At 38.4% G+C, this 22,062-nt stretch overlaps 1 protein-coding gene across 1 annotated transcript in view; it reads right to left on the bottom strand.

Annotated features, from left to right (window-relative positions):
- Uspl1 (ubiquitin specific peptidase like 1) overlaps window positions 1–22,062 on the bottom strand; it is a 43,937-nt gene that overhangs the window by 10,169 nt on the left and 11,706 nt on the right. Inside the window, exons 4-7 of the mRNA XM_004631059.2 lie at window positions 19,596–20,226; window positions 16,003–16,116; window positions 11,190–11,319; window positions 7,892–8,017 (exon numbers count right to left, since the gene is read on the bottom strand). Coding sequence (XP_004631116.1) covers window positions 7,892–8,017; window positions 11,190–11,319; window positions 16,003–16,116; window positions 19,596–20,226 — 1,001 coding nt within the window. The remainder of the gene's footprint in view (window positions 1–7,891; window positions 8,018–11,189; window positions 11,320–16,002; window positions 16,117–19,595; window positions 20,227–22,062) is intronic.

Raw genomic sequence — 22,062 nt, 5'->3', positions numbered from 1 at the left:
TTTTGGCCCTAGCCTTCTAAGGTCAATTAAGACTCAGGACATATGAGAACTTGTGCTGTAACGTCATGTGCCTCGGTGGTGTCCCAGGTTTTCTAATCGGGAGGATTGTGGGGCCAAGGAGGAGGGTGGTCGATGGCGTGGAGTGGGCCTGGGGAGAGGACACTCTCTCAGGCTTTCACAGAGAGCACATTGGCCGGGCAGTGGCTGTGACTCATCCACATGGCTGCACTGATAAGGGTTCTGCTGTCTGAGGTACAGGATCTCAGGACAAATCCTGGAGGCATTTCATTGACCTTCTCAGACCAAAAAGCTGCAACTCTTGTTGCATAGGTCCTGCTTTGCCTTGGTCTTGACCATCCAGTAGAAAAGTATGAAGAAATAAAGCCATGCTGTTAAGCTGTGGGGGACTCAGGTCAATAATTTCTGACATTGCCAGTTAAACGGAAGACCCGATGCTCTTGTGGGCTGCTGGACTCTTTTGGAATATTTTGCTGAGTTTACACACCTATAATATTCAATAACTGAACTTGGGAAAAGTGGGGTACACCGATGGATGTCCATTCTGTATCTGTGTATTCGGGGTGGTTGGGATAGATATATGGTTACATTCTCTTGGTGAATGGAGTGATTTGTTCTAATGGTGTTTGTAAATGGGATCACAGGTCCGCATCTTGTACGGCAGTTGACCGCTGGGAATATATGCAGTGTATTATTTGTTGAGGCTGTGCTTCCGATTTGGTTTGAAATTGTCTCATTGCTATCTGTTTATCAATAAAACTGTAGAAAAAAAATAAAATAAAAGATAACAAAAAAGTGGAAAAAAAAATTAAAAAAAAAAAAAACTTTTTCATAGAATCCATTGCACATTGCAACATTTCCCTATGAAAGTCTAAAATAGCCAACAAAAACTATTCCACTGTGGGATAGTTACAGTGTTAACAGAGGAATTTAATTAAGACTTGGCTTTATTGTCCCACCCTTGTTTACCTTTCATTTCCTCTGGTAAATTTCCATTTTATTTTATTTTAACATATGATTGATTTGACTTATGCTATAGTATAATATACCAAAGGAACTGATCCAAATAATTTTATAAAGTGACATTTCTGTTTACTCTCTTCAACAATCAACTGGGGAGTTTTCTAGTACTTATTAACTAGAAGATGATTACAAGTGACAGTGACTAATTGCAAGTTTGTCTGATGTATAACTTTGTAGCCATCAAATGGTTAATACTGAAAGATTTTTTTGTTTATATTTCATAGAGTTACTGATTTCTAACGTGTCCTTTCTTTGTTTTCTCCTATTACTATTTCTCAGATGATACTGAGTCAGAAATCCTTCTAAAATAATTAAAATACACATTAATTACTGAAATGAAAACAATAAAAAATAAAAATAAAGTTTATTCAGCTGAAATAAAAATGAACAAATGTCCACAATATAAGATTGTTCAGACTGACAAGGGCTAATTTGTAAACCACTCTTTGTCAATAATTTTATTACAGGGTAATCAAGTCCTCTAACTTTAAAAACCTACAAAGTCCTAGACAGTGCCTATAACACTGACCTCTTTACCCTTGCTTTTTTATACCTTTTGCATTGATTCTAAGATGTCATGATTACAAAATATACCACTAACTTATGCCACACTATCAATTTTTAAATGTATTCCTAGTTCACATACATTAACATTTGAGCTTGAATCTCTGAATCGATGATCCACATAGTGAGACCTGATTAATTCTCACAACTAGATACAGAGGTTAACACCTTTTTTTAGTCAAATTTATTAGTGCACTTTAGCCCCACAGTATGATCACACTTGCTCTTTTACTAAAATATTTTTTAAAATAAACTAAATTAAATAAAAAACTAAAAACCTGAGGGTCAACCCGATAGCTCAGCAGACTAAAGTGCCTGCTTAGGCAGAGCACAGTGGCTGGGGTTCAATCCCTGGCATGCCGTGCTTGCCCCACCCACAAGGTGCGCTGATACTGCAATTGAGACTGGGGCATGCCTGTATTCCCAGTGCTTGGGAGGCTGAAAACAAGAGAATCACCATAAGTCAAATCTACACAGGGAGAACCCTGCAGACCCTGTACCAGTTTCCTCGACTTCCTATAAGACCTTTCAAGGTATGTTCTGAAGCTAGTTAATAATCTTTTCACCATCCTTGGACTATAAAATCTCACAAGTTTCCTCATTTATGTTGAGTCTACACAAGGAAAACTAAGACCTGTATTAACAGAAATAAGATAACCTATAACTGCACTTGACAGATTTTTATGTTTTTTATATCTTTTAAGCATTGTAAATTATTCTTTTGCAAATCAGTAAAAGTGAACACTGCCAAGACTAAAATTCACACTCAGCATACTTTCTCAGACACAGTATACACATATGCAAATTCTAACTGAATACCAAGTAAATTCTCCAAAGTTCCTTTGCAGCCTAAATAGATATTTGATGTTACTACCCAACAACAAAAAGATACCAACAATCAGAGAAGCTATAAATTTGCAAACATTCTCTTAATTACACTTGCCACCCTGCCAAAACATTGACTTAATATACCAGCTATTTAGGGCCTAACAGGAAGTGAAATGATGTGGGGCAGAATCATCGTTCTTCACCCAGTTCTATCACCAACCATTTCATCCAAACAAGAGGCAAAGCTCTCAGCATGTCCTCCACACTCCTGAGCACCCACTACCCCTCCAACGTGACAGTCTTATAACTACAAAATTAAGTTCCAGATGCCAAATAAATTCTACCCTCCCCTGCATTTTACTGAGTCCAAGACTGAGATGCATCTTATCACTGATCACACAGTTAAAAAGGCATCATTTCTTAATAGCATATTGAAAAAAATGGTGCAACTTACAAACAGTGCTATCTTGGAATTAAACAACATTCTCTTCCTCTTCCTCCTACTCTTTGGGACTTTCAGACTTTTAAAAGTATCCCCAGAAGTTGAGTATTTTCCTACCCCAAACTCCAGCCTGTCTCATTTCCAGCCTTTTAGATGAGGACAGAAATGTACTCAAGGTTTTGTTCTTAGGCTTCTTTCTACCTTTAATACTAGAAGGTCACAGATACAGTAATGCTCAGAGCTCAAGCTGGGAAGTTAGTTTGCTTTAAGTATTACAAACAACAACAATCTTGGACAGAATGGATTAACAGAAGTAGAACCAAAGGTCAACAAGAGCTAAGACCTATTTGCATTTACCTAACATGAGACTGAATTCAGGAAAAGAAAAACATTGCAGGAGAGAAGGCAAGCATAACGAGACTAAACTCCAGCTTCCCAGACAGCAGGGAACCGGCCTCCACACCACAAATAGCCACATCATGAGCTAATGGGCTGGTGTACATGTTTTTAATTTTCATTCCAACTATGTAATAACTCATTATTTCAGAATATGGAAATTTAACAATGTGAATATTATGTACATCTGAATAATAGTAAGTTAAGCTGTATAGAAAAATATCTGCAAATGTAATTTTTAAATCTCATTACATTTTAAGATTTATTGTATCTATTTCAGACTCTGCCAAGCAAAAATATGAATAAGCTAAGCAATTCAAGTAATTAGAACTGAACATACTAACTGTATCAAGTAAATACACTGTTAGAAAAATTTACTCAACAGTGGTTTGCAACTTTTGGGGGCAAATTTCAAAAACCTTATAAACAAGTGATAAAAGCATTTTCTGTCAAACAATGAAAAATTACCAAATATAAATTAAACTATTTTACATATCAGTGTTTCTGCCTAAAATGTTGCAGGTGGGCTGGGGAGATGGCTCAGTGAAATATGCGCTTCCCTGGCAAGCACAAGGGCCTGAGTTCAATCCCCAGTTCCACCAATAAATAAATAAATAAAATGTTGCAGGGTAGGGTACAGTTTACTTGCTGAAAATAAAAGCCTCAAAATGAGGCACTTGACTAAGTTCAATAAGCACACATTGCTTTGAAGGAAAAAAGAAAAAATAAATCACTGTTAAAACTGAAGGTTGGGTAGGCAAGAGAGCTCAGGTACTAAAGCACCTGCTTAGGCAAGCGCAGGTACCATGGTTTGATCCCCGGCACCATGTGCAGCAACAGCCTTGCCCCAGGGCAAGAGGAGCCAGCCACAGACTCTGGTGCAGTGGTGCATTCCTGTAAGCCCAGCACTGGGGAGGCTGAAAACAGGATTACTACAAGTCCAAGACGCATAGTGAGGCCCTGTAACAATCAAATACATTAAAAACAAACACACATACAAACAAGTAAACAAATAAATCTGAAGGTTAAAACCAGACTTCTACAGGAGACTGTGGAAATGCTTAGAAGTTCACTTTGAAAGCTTGAGACTCATAATTAAATCAGATTCTAAGACCTTGATATTTCACATGCTTTGAATATAAATGCTAAGCAATTAAAACAATACCAGATTTGAACTCAGTAGGTATCACTTACCTGATTTATCAATGGGTTTCTTTTTCTAATGGGGACATATCAAAATAAGGATTATCTGAGGCAAAGGAAACTTATGTTTCTAAAACACTGTATGACTAGAGTATTCATAGTATCAGGATGGACTTAATAACTTTTAAGTTATACCTAAAAAGTTATTAAGATTTTTCTAAATTTCACTAGACACCAAATCAAGTTAAAAGAAATTTCAAAATGACTTTACATAAATTTTATAAAGGTCTTAATGATCTTGTCATTTAAAATTTGAGTAAATCTTCACAAGGAATGCATTTTTTAAGAATACAGGAAATAGCCAAATTAGAAATTTTGCCTATATATCCTAGTGCAACTTAAAACATTTTTGACTATGGATAATCCCATGGATAAATTTCTTGATCACAGCATGAATCCTTAGTGCAAGCAAGCCCAGGTATGAATATAATTAAAAAGACTATGTTGCAATGCAATCAAATCAAGCAATATATCAAACAAAACAAAAAGAGCCTGGGAGACAGTTCGGCAGCTTAAGTGCCTGCCTGGCAAATACAAGATCCCAAGTTCAATTACCAGTACCAAAAAAAAAAAAGAAATCCTTAATCCCAAGGCTTGAGAAAAAGCAAAGTGTGAAATTTATGTACCAAAAGAAGCCTCAAGCAATCCAACAACAGCCCAGAGGAAGAGAGCATATGGCCACACCCTGCTGCCTTTCCTAAACCTTATCAAGGAAAAGATTCCTAGTGAGGACCCCTAACCACTCAGAAATCTCAGAAACTAGGTTCAAGACACACTCGTTCTTCCCACTTTGCCTCCCATTCAGATGCTAGTGAATGATAGTGAAGGACAAAAACAGGCATTAGTCCAAAAAAGATAAAGGCAAGAGAAAATGAATAAGGAGTCAATAAATACTAAGAATACAGAGAAAATGCACTGTAAGCAGCAGCACAGACTAAGTGATGACACAGCGCTACAGAACCAGCACACTGATGAGAACTTATCTGTACCACAAAACCCCCAAAGGACTCAATATCTATAGGCAATGAATGTTGTGGAATATGGGACAAGGCCCAAGCTAAGCGTGGGGCTGGGAATGACTGTGTATAAAGAGGAGCCAGTGCTAGATCGAGAGAGGCCCAGTGCCGACTGGGAAATCACAGCCAAAGACGGAAGTCGGCAGGACAGAGGTTTCTAGGAGAAACAAGATGAGAAAGTGGGGGAGATCAAAAAGCCTAAAGCAATCTGAGCATCAGAAAACTACTGGCACTAGATGTAGTGGAGCACATCTGTAATCCAAGCTGCTCAAGTCAGGATAGTCGGAACATGGCAAACCAGCCTCAGCAACTTAGCCAGACTGTCTCAAAATAAAGGGAAAGGGGGCCTGCCCATTAGCTCAGGTGTTTTTGTTGTTGTTGTTGCTGTTGTTTTGCTCCGAATGCCTTCAGGGCAGGTTTGGCTGGCTTGAGTTGTGGGGATGAACCACAGCAACCTGAGCCTGACTGCTTTGTTGAAGCAGCCACCTAAAGAACTGAGGTAAGGGGCAGGCCCCATAGCTCAGGTGTTTAAGTGCCTGTTGAAACAAAGCAGTCAGGCTCAGGTTGCTGTGGTTCATCCCCTCATCCTCAAGCCAAACCAGACCTGCCCTGAAGGCATCCTGAGCGCCCCCCAAAAAAATCCTTCTGTCAAAAAAGGGGAAAAGGGGAGCTGTTTAAACCATTTATAAAATAAATTCATAATGAATAATAAAGCAAATCAAAACACAAGACAACTTTAGGAAGAATAAAGAATTGCTAATGTTAGCTTTTTGGTTTTTGTGGGTATAGGGCATTGAACTCAGGACCTTGCACTTTCCAAACAGGCACAGCATAAATGAATAAAGAATTGTAAGAGAATAAACATAAGCTTGTATACTACTTGGCTGGAGAGAAATTATGGTTTGTTTTGGTTTTTTTTTTTTTTAGGTATCAGGGATCAAACTCTGGACATTGTGCTTGCCAAGTAAGCGCTTATGCCACTGAGCTATCTCACCAGCCTGAGAAATAATCATGTATTAATAGTAACACAAACACTGAGAACTGCTTCAACCAAAAACACACTTCCCCTAGGACAGGAAAAAGCTGAACAGAGATGGAGAGTACGTGCTGCGGCAGGCATCCTCGTTCTCAATCACTACAGAATAGAACAGAGCACAGCAGAAGCCAAACACTGTTTGGCCATGTCAAAGTCAACACTACCTTGGCTAAAGTAGGAACCTGGAGACTGTCCTGTTTGCCACCTCTCTAAAGCCTTTTGGCAGTTTTTTTTTTTTTTTTTTTTTTTTTTTTTTATCTTAGGGAAGGGTCTACAGGGTGTTCAGGACCTCACTACTAGACCAGACCTGTAGTGATCTGCCTGTTTACAGCCTCCCAAGAGCTGGGATTACGGGCACATGCCACCACATCCAGTCTCAATTGTGGTCTCAGTGTGCCCTGGGGGCGGGGCCAGCACAGCAGGCCCAGGGATAGAATCCCAGGACCCTGCACCTGTTTGCAGGCGTTGGCAGTGTTAAATTAACAGCTAAATTGTTACTTCAGTGAGAATAAACTTCAGGAAGGATTCTCAGGAGTTTCTGGCAGATTCAAGGGCACCAGAGCTCAATGGTACTAGTTCTTTGTTAGATCAAATCATACCTCATTTCCTTAACATAGTTAGACTTAAAGTGAATATTAAAGAGGATGGGGCATGGGCGAGCAGATTGAGACCAACTGCTGAAGATAGAACTGACCTGTAAATTTAAACTGACTCTGGCAACACTGGACAAGGTAGTTCTGACCAAGCTTCCTACTGAGGACAAACAGAAAAGTCAGTGAAACACATTGCAAACACTCTGAGGGGCAGCAGAAAGCTTGCAGGTGGTGAACAACCAGCACGCTATGATTTGAGACAAGACAGAAATCTGACAGATAAGCCTTAGTTCATTTTTGAATCATCTTGATTCTTGAAATTAAAGAAATCTTAGAATTCTGGGGACAGATACTTGGCAGAAGGAAACACTAGAAATCTAATATCCATACAGCGAGGGGGGAAAAAAGGTAAAAATAAGAGGCAAGACCAGAGGGCCGGGGATATATCTCAGCAGGACAGTGCTTGCCTGCCAAGCACAAGGTCCTGAGTTTGATTCCCAGTACAAAAAAAAAAAAAAAAAAAACCAACAACAACAAAAAACACACCAATGCACAAGAGGAAAGTCCAGGAGGATGGGCCAGACAGTTATTGCTACAGTGGCATTTCATTAAGGACAGCTTACATCCCCTGGAGATATCCGCTCTTAATGAAGAGTACATATCTGGCAATTCCTAAGTACACGTTAATGCAAACTTCTTAAACATAGATAGTAGTTGCTACTTTTGACATATTAAACAAGAAAAGCAAAATTACAAGGCAATTTTAACTTACTTTTCCAATACCATTTTTCGTATTTGCGATTTACTGTTGCAACTGTTGCACGGGCCAAAATGGGCAGCATTAAGTGGGTGCCACTCAGGGATGACATTTGTAAACGTGACCAGATTCTTCACACACCTATAAAAGTAGAAGACAGCTTTAAATCATTTACATTAAATTTATTTACATTCAAGTCAATACCTAAAATAATCCCTTCATTTGTTTATGCACACTCTTACTTTCCAGAATTAGTAAGGTGATGCTCATGCCATCCCTGGTAAAGAAGTTCTCTGTAAACACTCTCCACATTAAACACTCAAGCTTTTCAACTCTGAAGAAGCAAGAAAGTATGAAAAGCAGGGCTTTTCAACACAGTGGTGCTAAAGTGTTGCACCAGATACTTCTTTGTTGTGAGGGCTATTCTGTACACTGGAGAATGCCTACATCATCCCTGATCTTTACTCCCAATACCCGGGTCAGTGCTGAATGGCAGTCACTGGCCGTCTCCAGCCACAGCTGGATGTCCTACAGAGAAGCAATACGGCCTCTCACGGAGACAGACTACTCTGTGGCTATCAAATTGAGGAGCTCATCTCCCATCCAGCTCACCCTGGCTGGCCATTACTGACAACCAAAAGTGAAAAGGGTATTCCCAAAAATATAGTCAGGAATACACTGTTTAATTTGCTTGATCCCTTAAAAAGAATTACATCATTAGCTATGCAAAAATTTTGCTTTTTCATAGGTTATTCAAGTTCTAAATTTGTACTTTAGTCTGACTACTTGATAGCAAGTTATCTGAAGATTTTTTTAAGATGAACACTGAATTTCAGCTATATCCATTTAGTAAAACTACATTTAAAGAGCAGTTACATGTTGCCAGAAAGACACCAGTTTTTCTACAAAATAAAAAATACTGACATACTGTAAATAAAGCACTGGCTATTAAAAATATATTCTCAGGAAAATTAACATTTTAAATACAAAGCAACAGAAAGGTACCAACAAATGTACTGCGCCCATTCTGTTAACATTCTTCATTCTCAAAGACAACTGTAAATAAAGGCTCTTATTTTTTATTTTGTAAACAAAGAGTTGTCTCAGCAAACAAGTGTGAACCCAGCACTCCTGGGCACTATGCACAACACAAGGCCCAGTGCCAGGCATTGTCTTCAAACACAGGGAAGTGGCAGGTGCCACTCTTTTTCACTCATGTTACAGAGGAAACTGAAGTATACGGGATGTTCCAGAGGCTGGACCATAAACTAGAATCCTAAGCTCAGGCAGTGCATCTCCAACAGTCAGATGTTTAGCTCCTTCCAAAATCTACTTTCTACATCAAAAGCATTTCATGGCTCAGAACAGCAGCCCCAAAACAAATGAATCGGCTGGGCAGCCCTTCTTCACCTTACACAGTTTTTAAATTATAATTCTGCAGTGTTCTTAATGAAATGCTTCTTCTTTTTAGCTCTTCTTCATTAACTATTTTTTAGAACAAAGAAAAAAATACTTTTAAGAAACAAAACCAAAATGTAAACAAAGTGGCTGTGGCTTCCCCCCTGGGGCACTGGGAGCCCCGTCTATGCACACCTCTAAGCACATTTACCCTCTAAAGATAACACAAACGAGCTAAAAGATCAAATTAATTACAAAAATCATTGGCCCCCTCCAAAATGTTCATACATTATCTCCCTAACTAGTAGTCTTGAGTTTGGCCAGGGTAGGAATTACTTCCAAAGGCTAGGTGAGTGGCTGGCACCCAGAACAGACTTAATGAAAAGCTATCAAACTACTAGGATGTATATTCTAGAAAAGCTGTAATTAAGCTGATTCTAATCATTGGCTTTGCTTATATTATTTCAAACCCAGGTAATGATTAGGGAATTTACCACAGTGAGCAGTAAAGCCGCAGAGGCCAGAAGGTCTAACCTGTGCTTCTGCCACTTCCTAGTGCCCTGGAGCACCTTCTAAATCTTTGCAAGCTTTAGTGTCTCCATTTGTTAAAGGAGGATGCTTCCTGAGTTATTGTGAGGAGCAAAGCACATCACTCACACAAATGACAGAGCATTTTCCACAGGAATCTCCCCTCATCCTTCCTTGCTTAGGGTTACTCCCTCCCAGATGGAAGCCAAGCATTCTCATAATTTTGAATTTAACAGGTTAAAAACGAAATGGTTTCTGTTGCTTGCAGTTCCTAGACTCTAGGGTCTAGAGCACTCCCTTAAAGGAAACCCTATTTGTGCCCTAAATACAAAAGCTCAGCATGACTGTAATCCCAGCACTTGGGAGGCTGAAGCAGGACCACAGCGAGCTCAAGGCTATCTTGGGCTCCACAGTGAGTTCAGGGCCGAATGAACTATAGCAAGACCCTGTCTCAAAACTAAATGCATACAAAGAATCCCATACTGCATTTAGATCACGAATATGTAGTCTTTTCATCACATTTTTACTTCATGTTGAGGCTGGTAGGTTTTTAACTGCCAGCCAGCAACTTTCTCAGGTACAAATCAAGTAAGGGCATTCTGATAACTATGTGCCCTATTGACTGAGCTCCTAGAACCTAACTCCTCCCCTATTTGGTAGGTGTATGGAGGCAAACGAATCTGCACTAGTTTTTCCATGCCATCTCTCTTACGCCAATCTCAGGGCCTTATGTATCACCATAGACTCTCTAACCTTTTACATAAAGCCTTGAGGGAGCACAATTTATGGCTGACACAGTTCAGGTACATGAATATGCTCATGGGACTAAGGGAAAGTGTCTCCACACCTCACTAAAAAATTCCTTATTTCTTTCTGGTGCTAGAGATAGACCCCAAAGCCTTGAGTATGCTAGACAAAAGCTCTACTACTGAGCTAAATTGCTTGCCTTTTCAAAAGAAGTTCTTGAGACACAGTCTATAGTGCCCAGGCGGATCTCAAACTCCTGAGTAGATGGGATGATGGATGTTCACAGCTCCTGACAACATAAAAATTCTTATAAAAACTATTAACAATCTTTCAAACCATTGATTTTTGACTCTCCTGGTTTAAAGTAGCAAGCAAACTGCAATTCCTGGTGTCCTAATACGTTCACCCACAGTGGTGAAGACTTAAAAATGCAGTGGAAATTCTGTCAAAGCAGAGGAACAAGGAGAGAATATGGACACAGGTACAAACCAGTTTTATAAATTTGGACTACAAAGTAACCTCAAGGCCAGCATGACCTGTATAGGGAGACCCTATCTTAAAAAGACCAAAAAAAAAAAAAAAAAAAGGTATCACTCAGAACCATTTCAAAAGAATGAATCCATTTTAAACACAAACTAACCTGTTTTGGTATCGGTGCCCACACTGTGAGCATTCAAAGTCCCATGAAAAAGAATATGTGAAGAGCTTTTCAATGTGGGCTTCTATTCTTAAGAGCAGAGGAAATGCAAACACAGGACTTTCTCGTTCACCTTCCAAAAAGAAAAGGAAAAATTATTGTAATCAACATTGTCAAAACAAAAGCCAGCATGATGAAGTACTCTTTTATAACTAAGCATGACAAAGTAAGTCATTAGTAGTTGGGGAGGAGGATGTTTTAAAAGTATCTTCCTAGAAATGTCCAACATAGATTTAATTATCACCTCAGCTTCTTCCTTTATGAAAACTTAAAAGCACAAAAGATCCAGTGTCTTCTCAAATTTTATCATCTCTCAGGAGAAAAGCTTTTTTTTTTAATTTTAGTACAGGGTCTATGGGGTCTCACTATGCACATCCAACTCGTAGTGACCCTCCTGTTTTTACCCCCCAAGTGCTGAGATTACACGCGTGCACCATCACACCCAGTCTAATATAAAGATTTGAGGGATTTTTTTTCTTTGTTTTTTTGTACTGGGGATTGAACTCAGGATCTTGCACTTGCCTGGCAGGCACTTAAGCTGCTGAGCTATCTCCCCAGCCTAGAGAAAAAGAATCTTAGTGAATCTTAATAACAAAGACAGTACCTATTAAAGCAAAAGATGTACATGGTTTGCTATAGATACTAAAAAAAACCCCTCATATAGTAGCATACAATAGTATCAGAAGTGGACAAAATCATTGAACTCTATTTGTTTTGATCCTCTTGTTCTAAGTGGGCAAAACGCACCAGGGTTAAAGGACCAGTCTCATACTTCTGATCTTCTAGCTACCATTCCTTCTACCATTTCATCCTAGTCTTTTCCTTAAAAATTTAAACTCCAAAATCCTTAAGATCTGAATTTTGCAGTCACTGAAACAAAACCCAGATGGTAAATACTAGCATCTAGCACATCAGTTGAACAGGACTCACATTCCGACATTCACTCTCCAATTGGTTTCTCTCCCTCAGGGGCGGACTGGTTCAGTCTTCCAAGCCTAGAACTACAACTGTGAGTAACAGTGGCAGGCGCGCAAGGCAGACAGTAGGTGTTAGAGGCCAAGAATATAAACATCAGTAGTTATAAAGGCTATTTCAATAATCACCTCTGTGGTATTGCCTTGCTATTTTACAAAAGCAAAAAATCTAAACAAAATTTTTTAACTAGAAACACAAGTCAATCTCAAAAAAAAAAAAAAAGTCCATCTCAAGAAATGAAAATTGCAGGGCTAGGGAGATGGCTCAGTAGAATAAGCGCTTCCCTTCCCTGGCAAGCGCAAGGGCCTGAGCTCAATCCCTGGTTCCACCAAAAAAAAAGAAAAGAAAAGAAAACTGCAATACTAGGCAGAAGGGGTAGCAGTATAGTACAAGTGTGTAATTAGTGATTAGCCTTTAAGTGTTTGCTCTTTCATAACTAAATAATAACTGAAAAAGTAAGCATTTTACATTCCATTATAACATAAAATCAACTCTAAAATATACAAAGCTTTCAGTGAATCAAAATATCACCCAAGAGCTCAAAACACTTAAATAAGTTACATGGTTACAGATCTTAGGTAAGTTACATAACTGCAAATTTATCTATATTTTTCTTCCTCAGATTACAATTTTAAGTACTAAGTATAAAGTGTCATCCTAGAGAACATAAAACATCAATGCCTAATTTTCATTTTTATAATCTGCCTAAATTAAGCAGTCTTTTTTCCTCTAGAACTTAATCCCAATTCTCTAGGCTATGTCTTGGTGCAATTTGCATATTTCTTTGAAATATTTTCTCACTTGCAAGCCTTTCAGTGCCTCTGCTGTCTAGCTACTCTTTTCACTTCTGCTAACTGTGCATTACCACCTTCAGGTCACCTTCTTCTTAAGTGTTCTTTTGAAGATATTCTGGCTATTATGTCCATGCACTATGCCAAGAGGCTTAAAACTTTCAGTTATGAATCTTTTTTTATCTTATGTTAAAGAAACCCTCCCCACTCTGAAGCGACAGGTGTATTTTCTTCCATTTTAGACTTGCGTTTTTCACACCTAAGTCTTTAAATAAATACAATGAAATATTTTTTTCTGCTTATGTTGTGAACTGTAGACCCATGTCCCCAGTGGTCCCAGCACTTTCTTCATATTCTTTTCCTGCTCATGTGCATAACTGTCTCAGTACAAAGTAGCTGAAAGGGGAGGTTTTCATCTAGACTCTCTCTGCCACTGTCTACCCTTACACACTATTACAAAATGGCAAAATGGCTTGAAGATACTAATGAACTATTAACAGAAAACTTCAAAAGCTAGATTGTAAAGAGTCATGGAAATGTTTACTTCATTAAAAGCAATCAACACTTAGAGGGGTCTGAGGCAGGAGGATTTCAAATTCAAGTCCCAACTGGGGTAAAGACCTCATCTCAAAATAAAAAATGGAAGGGGAATATACCTCAGTGTGAAGGCCCTGAATTTAATTCCGAGTACCCACAATGAAACCCAATAATCACTACTATAAAGAAGCTGATCCAGAAAGTTTAATCAACATTCAGGATCAATGTAGACTCTACTTCTACACTGTTAATTACTTTGAAATAAACATTAATGTTCAGAATGACAAGATACAGTAAGACTATAAAGTGCTTTTTGCAGCAGGTTACAGTTTATCAATAAAGATTGTAAGCTACTTTGTCTTTAAGGATGTTCTGGAAAAGGGTTCTTCAAAATCACTCAACACCTTAGTGTGTGGGGGTAAAGAATAGAGGAGACGGTGCCGGGGAGATGGCTCAGTGGAATAAGCACTTCCCTGGCAAGCGCAAGGGCCTGAGTTCAATCCCTGGTTCCGCCAAAAAAAAAAAAAAAGAATTGAGGAGACAACAAAGGAGTCTAGTGAAAAGTTTTGGGTGACAGAATATTTCATATCTGGATTACAGTAATATATTAAATGGGTATCTTTTAAAAGTTTTACTGTATGTAAGTTATACTTTGATAAAAAAGAAAAAAAAATATTCACCTCACTGGAGATCCCACCTGATAGTAAATGAGACAGTTTCTTAGACCTAGAGGAGACTGCCAGAGGTCCAGGGTATGGAAAATCAGTTTCACATTATAAAAACAAAGCACACATGTATGTGGGAGTCCATGACAAAGGAGAAGCTAGGGGGCAGGCAAGTAAGCCAAAGCTGCCAGGAGGACTGGCGATATAGCTTGGTGGCACAGTGCCTGCCTCGCAAGCACAAGGTCCTGATACCAAAGGTCAACTCCTAGTAACAACAACAAAAAGTTGTCAGGCATGGACAAAAGAAATTGCTTCTGGAGCAACTGTGCCTGAATAAAAGGCACTTAGGAAGAGAAATTGTAGAAGGCACTGGGTATTATACATGACTGATCATAGGTAATTACTAATAGGAAGTACCATATAATATTAATAGAAAAGTTAATGCAAGGATAAAAGGGAAAAAAAGAAGCCCTCTCAAAAAACAAAATACCAGTACAAGCTGGGCACATGCCAGTAATCCCTACACAGGAGGCTCCGGTGTGCAGATCGTAAGTGTCAGACCAGCCTGGACAAGTAGTAAGACACTGTCTCGAAACAGAAGTACAAAGGGTTGGGAATGTGGCTCAGTGCTTGAGCATTCCTGGATCTGACCCTGGATAGACTCCAAACAAAAAAACAAAATAAACCCCCTCCAAAAAAACTACTGCTCCTTTACATAACACCAAAAAAATTTAGAAAGACATGGATAGTAACTCCCTTAATTCCCCCTGCTCCCAAAGGCAGAAATTAACTCACAGAGGACAAGCAAGTCCCGTCCTTGTTCCATTTTCAAAGGTGAGAATGCTTTATCAGAAGGTCATCAATGTGTCTCTCAATATTCCACTGACCAAAGTCCATGTTTTTTTAAAACATGTATTTGGTAAAGGGTCTCACTATGCAGCTTGGACTCATAGTGATCCTGTTTTTGGCCTCCCCAGTGCTGGGATTACAGGCGTACACTACCACACCCGGACTCAAGTCAGTGGCTCAGCACATCTGGGGTGCGGATGGTGCAGCATGCAGTACTGGGGGTTGAACCTGGGTCCCTGCACTTGCCTAAGTAGGCACTTATAGTTTGCTGCACTATCTCGCCGGCCCAAAGTCCATTCTCATAATCACTGGTAAGAAAAGCAGAATTACTCTGGTGGTTTGAGATCAGAGACTTGCAATCCTGTTCATATCTAAGAATCATGTAGAGGTTTCTAAAACCTACTGATTACCTGAGTCATATCCCTAAAATTCTGACTTGTATAAAGCCCCAGCACTAGTACTTTAAAATTTCCTCCGAGAACTTCTGTTTTCATGTGTGTGGGGGTGTACTACAACCCCAGCTGTTTTTGTTTTGTTTTAACCACCAAGTTGACCAGATGAGCCCTATGTTGTGATCCTCCTGGCCTGGCCTCCTGACTGCTGGGACTGTAGGTGTGTGCCACCATGTCTGGCTCTTCCCTGTGTTCTTTAACGCACACAGCTGAAAACACTGAATTCGCCTACTTGGGAAGTCTCAGAGGAATACAAGGGTGTATACCCCCTCAAGTGTTAGCTTAGTTCTGCGAATTACACCCACTTGTGACACGAAAAATACCAGTCTACATATTCACAACAAATAGCTCTGCACAACAGAGACTCGGCCTGTGGTGGATTCCTAAATTATGCTACCAGATGATCATCCGAAGTACTGAAACAATGTATTTTCTCACGCAACACAGATTTCTATGGCAGATGAGTTAAGTCACAACAATTACTTACCTAGTGTGCATCTAAGCTGGGGCTGAAGTTTAGTAAAAATTTCATCTCTGACTTCATTCAGACAGGCCTCTATCTCTGCAAATATTTCTGAAGTAAGTTTTTTACAATCCCCATCTAAAACAACATCAATTTTCCATCAAAATGTATCTTTCCACAGAAAAGTGAGAAATTAAGGTAAAAGCTTACCAAAATAGTTAAATTTTATAAACAATCATACAAAAGGCAAAACACAAAATGTCTTGAACTCTTCTCCTGTGGCAGATCATATATTCCCTCAATTGTCTGTTATCAGCATCGTATTATTAGCATTGATACCTGCGTAACACTGGTGAAAACCTTTCTTACCCAATTTTATCAGAGGCCTACTAAAACACAGGATCATTGGTGTTTCAATTTCAGGATTCTTTGGATTTTGGGATCACTGAATCTTCATAATGAGATAAGCAGGGAGTGAGACACAAGACTAAGTGTGAAACTCATTTATGTTTCATATACACACAGCCTGAGAGTAATGTCACACTATATTTTCATTCAATATTGCTTCTTGACTGTGACCTGTCACATGAGCTTGGGTATTTTAGACATGTTGCTGGCCAAAGACTTTTAGATTTTGGAGTAATTCATGGATTTTTCACACTAGGAATAATCAGCTGATAGCTTACCTTTCAGAAATGTTGCCATCTCTGAAGCAGTGTAAAAATATCTCTGTACATGTTATTGTTACCTACGGCACAAACAACATCTAAACATGTATTATACTTTGCCTAATGGTTTTTGAAGTCAGCTAAGTTATAGGAATAGATAGGTTTATTAAGAAATTTTAATCAAGTCATGATTTTCTTCCAAAGTAAAATTTGATATATTTCATTCTATTTTGCAGGGGGTGGGCATCATAATCTTTATAGAATTGCAAGTCCTGCTCTGTTCACAGAAACTTACTTCATTAACCACTCTGCAGTCTAGTTATTATACTATAACTTACACAGAACATGATTATTAATCACTTTTGCTGGACACGTAAGTTCTTTTTTCATTATTATAAATACTACAGTATTAGACTTCTGAGCATGCATCTGTTTATTTTTGATCACTTCTTTAGGGTAAAAGTCCTCACAATTTAATAAGATCAACAGGAAATTTATTCTGCACAGAGACTCCACATGCATTTGGCTACAGCTATATTTAAAATATAAAGGGATCCTTTCACTCAAATCTCATAAATACATACAACCTGATCACACCCAGCTTATGTGTTTTAATAAGCAAAATATATGAATTCTCCTTAACATGAAGTCAACATTTACACGTTCCCACCAGCTTGACCTCCAGCAGCTGGTGGTACAAAGGGATCTACCTAGTCACTTACCAGTTTTTTCACTAATAAAAGAAATAAATAAAAAGCCACCTGAAGGGGCATTCATTCATATGCCATTGGTGGTTCAAGGTTGCTGGCAACGACCAGATTATAAGAATTGTAATGTATTGTTAAGTTAGTATAAAAATATAAAACCAAAATTAATTCCAATATTTAATGTTGCTCTTCTACAATAATCAACTGAACCAGTCACCTGTTCATCAACTATAGAAACTGAAACAAGAAAAGCCAAGGGCAGTAGACAAAGGCATGACTGTAATGCCAACTACTCAAGAAGGTGAGGCAGGAAAGCTGCACGTCTGAGCTCAACTTGGAAAACGTGAGACTTTTCTCAAGACAGAAATTTTATTTTTAATTTTTTTTTAATTTATTGATACAGGGTCTCTCTACGCAGCTCACACTTGTAGTGATACTCCTGTTTCAGCCTCCCCAGTGTTGGGATTATAGGCGTGTGCCACCACACCAGGTTTCCAAATAAAATTAACACAACCTTTCTGGAAAGCCATTGAGCAACACCATTAACTATCATGTTTCAACATCCTTCCTAGGACATAAATCATACTGTATTCAAAAGATATGTGGATAGTTGTCATGTGTGAATTCTTAATAGTAAAACGTGATATGCAGACTGCATAGTTAGTAATGGGGAGGCAATATGCAAGATGTACACAAAGGATGGGACAACCCAAGTCACATACATGAATAACACCTACAATGTCAAATGAAGAAAACTTGAGCCTAGCATACTAGCTATAATTAGCCTGTTAACTCTAGAAAGATCAGCAGTGGAAGTGCAGCCTGGACAACTTAGTTACTTATCAACCCTATCTCAAAATAAAATAGAAAATAAAAAAGTCTAAGAGTGTAGCTCAGTGTGAGGGCTCTTAATTCATTCAACAGTACAACAAACAACCACAACAAAAAATATAAAAACAAAAATATCTTGGCATAATGGTATGTCTGTCATTAAAAGGAAAAAAAAGGCACAAATAAGGTCAGGTAAAGAAATGTAATAAGGCATTAAAAAAAAAAAGTTCAATAAGAAGCCATAATGAACAGTGGTGTAGACAGACATAGAGAACAAAACTGAGAGCCAAGGGGCAGCCGCACATGCATACAGAATGCTGACACACGACAAAGGTGGCATGGCAGATCAGCTGATAAGAGGAGCAGAAAACTGGCTATGCAAAGAAGAAAGAATGGATCCTTCCCTTCACAGAACACATAATACTAATACTAGTTAAAAATTTCAATATCAAAAATAAAACTGATTTTTCAGGGAAAATATTAGTGAATGACATCTTGACTGTGGGAAAAAATTTCTTTAAAAAGCCACTAACATTAGTCCCCAAAGGAAAGCTATGTGTTCCCATTCCTTGTCATTATTCCCTATATATTGTAATAACTATCTGCACAGCACTTGAGGTGATGATTAAAGTATATATAGGGGAGGACATACAAAGAAAGGGTCTACACAAACATAATGGCATTGTATATAAAGGACTTGAGCACCCCTGGACTTAGGATTCTGAGGGAGGTCCTAGAACCAATCTCCCACAAATACTGAGGGAAAACAGCATTGATGAAGCTCCAAAATGCAAATATTATACAGCAATGATAATCACTGAACCACAACTAAGGTAGCCTCACAGAACCTTACAAAAAGGAAAGGTACCGGAGTACACACTGAACAATGCCCTTTATAAAAAGTTCAAAACTATACATGCAATATATTGCTTACTATACATGTTAAGAAATTATAAAATCTAATGCAAGGTAATTATTACCTTTGGGTAAAGGGGGGTAGGAGATAAGACAAACACACAGGTAGAATTAACTGGACTTTTTAAATACTTCTTGAGATGGAAGGGAGATTCATTGTGTATCCTATTTTATAGAAAAGAACAGTCATACATCCCTTGTCATAAAGTGAGATATGGGGGTGAAATTTTGGTTTACTTTAGTCCACTTTTCTGTAGTTAAAACTTAAGATTTTACTTTGCTAGAATGCTATGATGACTACTATCACCTCCACAGGCTGAGGAACAACCATAAACTCTTCACTCTTAGTTTTTGGAAAAAGCTGCCTCTGTGGCAGTTACAATGTTCTGATTAGTGTTAACTCATGACTCCCTGGCCCTAGAACTCTACAGAGAACAGAAACTACCAACGGCATCTTTTCCTCCCACTGTGAATGAAGTAATATATTAATACCAACCTTTAACTTCATCTAACTCACTGGGGTACAGGAGCTCATTTGCTTGATCATATTTTTCAAACAACCGCCAAAACACAGAGTCCTTAGAACAGAACTCAGTCACAGTGTTCTTCAAGGCTTCCAAGTGCACCAAAACTGACAGGATAGAATCTAACCAGCAGAGAGCATTAGCATTTCTCCACTGGACATATGAAGTCTGGCAAAGTGATCGTCTTCTCTCCAATGGTGTTTCAAATTCAGATGTGCATCCTTCATTTTGAGAACAAATTGCCCCAGTTCCAGAAACATTAGCTGTAGCAGGATCTTCAGTAGCCACATCAACAATGTCAGCTTCTGAAGTCTCATTCTGTCCCACGGAATCAGCTGTCCTAATTGAATTACATTGACATCTGCCAGGCAATAAATCTGATGAGGTTTCATTATATACTTCTCCATTATGTTCAGTATTTAAAATCTGTTTATCATCAGTAAAAATATGAGTTCTACTCTTTTTAGAATTTGCTAAAAGAGATAAATCTTTACAGCTGGTTTCCAAGATCTTTCTTTTTCGAAGCTTATTTCGAGTGTGACAATCTTCTGAATCAGGAGAAATTAAATTACTAAGTGATTTAGAGCCCAAGGGATAAATGCACTAGGAAAGAAACACAAAAACCATAAAAACTATAGAAATTCTATTAAGTTCAATTTATTTTATAATTCCTGTCATAAAAATACATAAATTTTAAGATTAATTTGACTTTAACAACTGTATTTAGTAGCCTACATTTGGAAGAATTAGAGCCAACAAAAATCTGACTGCACAAAATATTTTTTCTAGCTAATTTTAGTAATCAAAGGTTTGATAAGGGTAGGGTACATTAACAGAAAAACATTTATTTTTGCTTTCACAAATTCAATGTCAAATACATTTTTAAACTTTCAACAATGTAAAGAAATTGGAGAGCGCTTTTTTTGACAAACACTACATTAAATACTTGAATTTTCAAATAATATTACATATAGCAATCTCTATTTTTCTTATATTCTAAAACTGAACATAAATCTGAGAACATTGCTATTTTATACCCTTATTAGGTTTAGAGTCAAATTGGCTGAACTTTAATGTCTTCATCAAATCGTACTGTGCATTAAGACAATTTAAACCAAATACAAAAATACATACAGATCACTAATAAATTCTTCCTGACTGAAGACTACCAAAATATTCTACAAAATAAAAGGACTTATATATAGTACTAAATGCCTTCACTTAAAATATACCTTCTCGGGCTGGCCAGATAGCTCAGCGGACTAAAGTGCCTGCTTAGGAGCTGAGACAGGTGATTGAGACTGGGCGTGGTGGGGCATGCCTGTAATCCCAGCACTTGGGAGGCTGAAAACAGGAGGATAACTACAAGTCCAGTCTATGTAGTGAGACCCTGCAGACCCTGTACTATATAAATACATAATAAATAAATAAATTAAATAAAATATGCCTTCTCTCTAAGTATGGCAGACTGCTTCCTTGGTGGCCTCCACTGAACTGAAGAACTACACTCTCCTTGTAATTCGGGACCTTACAGTCAATGAGACACAGACTGGGTTCTGCTGTGTAGTCACAGAGCAGAAAGGACACTAAAACATGTGACACATGTGGAGGCTTAATAAAGACTTGGATTAAGGCTTGGTAGGGCCTGGCAGGAGGATCACTGAGTTCAAGGCCAGCCTGAACTGCATGAGACCTTGCCTCAAAAAGACTTGAGGGCCGGGGAGATGGCTCAGTAGAATGAGCGCTTCCCTGGCAAGCACAAGGACCTGAGTTTAATCCCTGGTTGGGGGTGGGGGAGTCTTATAAATGAACCTCTAAAAGACTTGAGATTGTCTCCCTAAACCCAACTTCCAATCCTAGCTATCATACTGCAAAGCCCAATTAGCCTCATTAAAAGACCTAAAATTCCCAACTGACTGCCTCATTAAGTTCCTAGAGAGCTGGACATACAGGTACCTCAGCTATTCCATCAACATTCTGTTGAACCAACAAAAATCATAATACCCAATCAGTTTTGAGGTGACTCACAGCAACAGATAAGTGAAATGCACTAATTTCTCTTTTTCAAGGGCTTCTAAAAATGAATACTACTCTTTTTTTTTTTTCAGAACCAGGGATTGAATTCAGGCCCCTGTGCTTATCAGGGAAGTGCTTATTCTACTGAGCCATCTCCCTGGCCCATGCATACTACTCTTAAAATACTGTATCTACAAAATTTCTTATGCTTGGAACTAGGTCTAGATTCTGTTACCAACTAGCTGCACAACAGGTGTCATTAATAATTTGACCATTACTACTATACCTGAGATTTCCTAAATTCTATCAATTAACAATTATGTGTATCTTCCCAAAGTAACATAAAGATACAGGTCCAAAAAAAAAAAAAAAAAAAAAAAAATTAAAAAATCTCAAATACTTGCACACTCATGTTTCCTGCTC

The sequence above is a fragment of the Octodon degus genome, unplaced genomic scaffold, assembly GCF_000260255.1.
Source record: "Octodon degus isolate 3935 unplaced genomic scaffold, OctDeg1.0 scaffold00038, whole genome shotgun sequence".
NCBI classification, from domain to species: domain Eukaryota; kingdom Metazoa; phylum Chordata; class Mammalia; order Rodentia; family Octodontidae; genus Octodon; species Octodon degus.
Note: the sequence above shows the minus strand (reverse complement) of the source record. Positions and strands in the feature narration are given on the sequence as shown.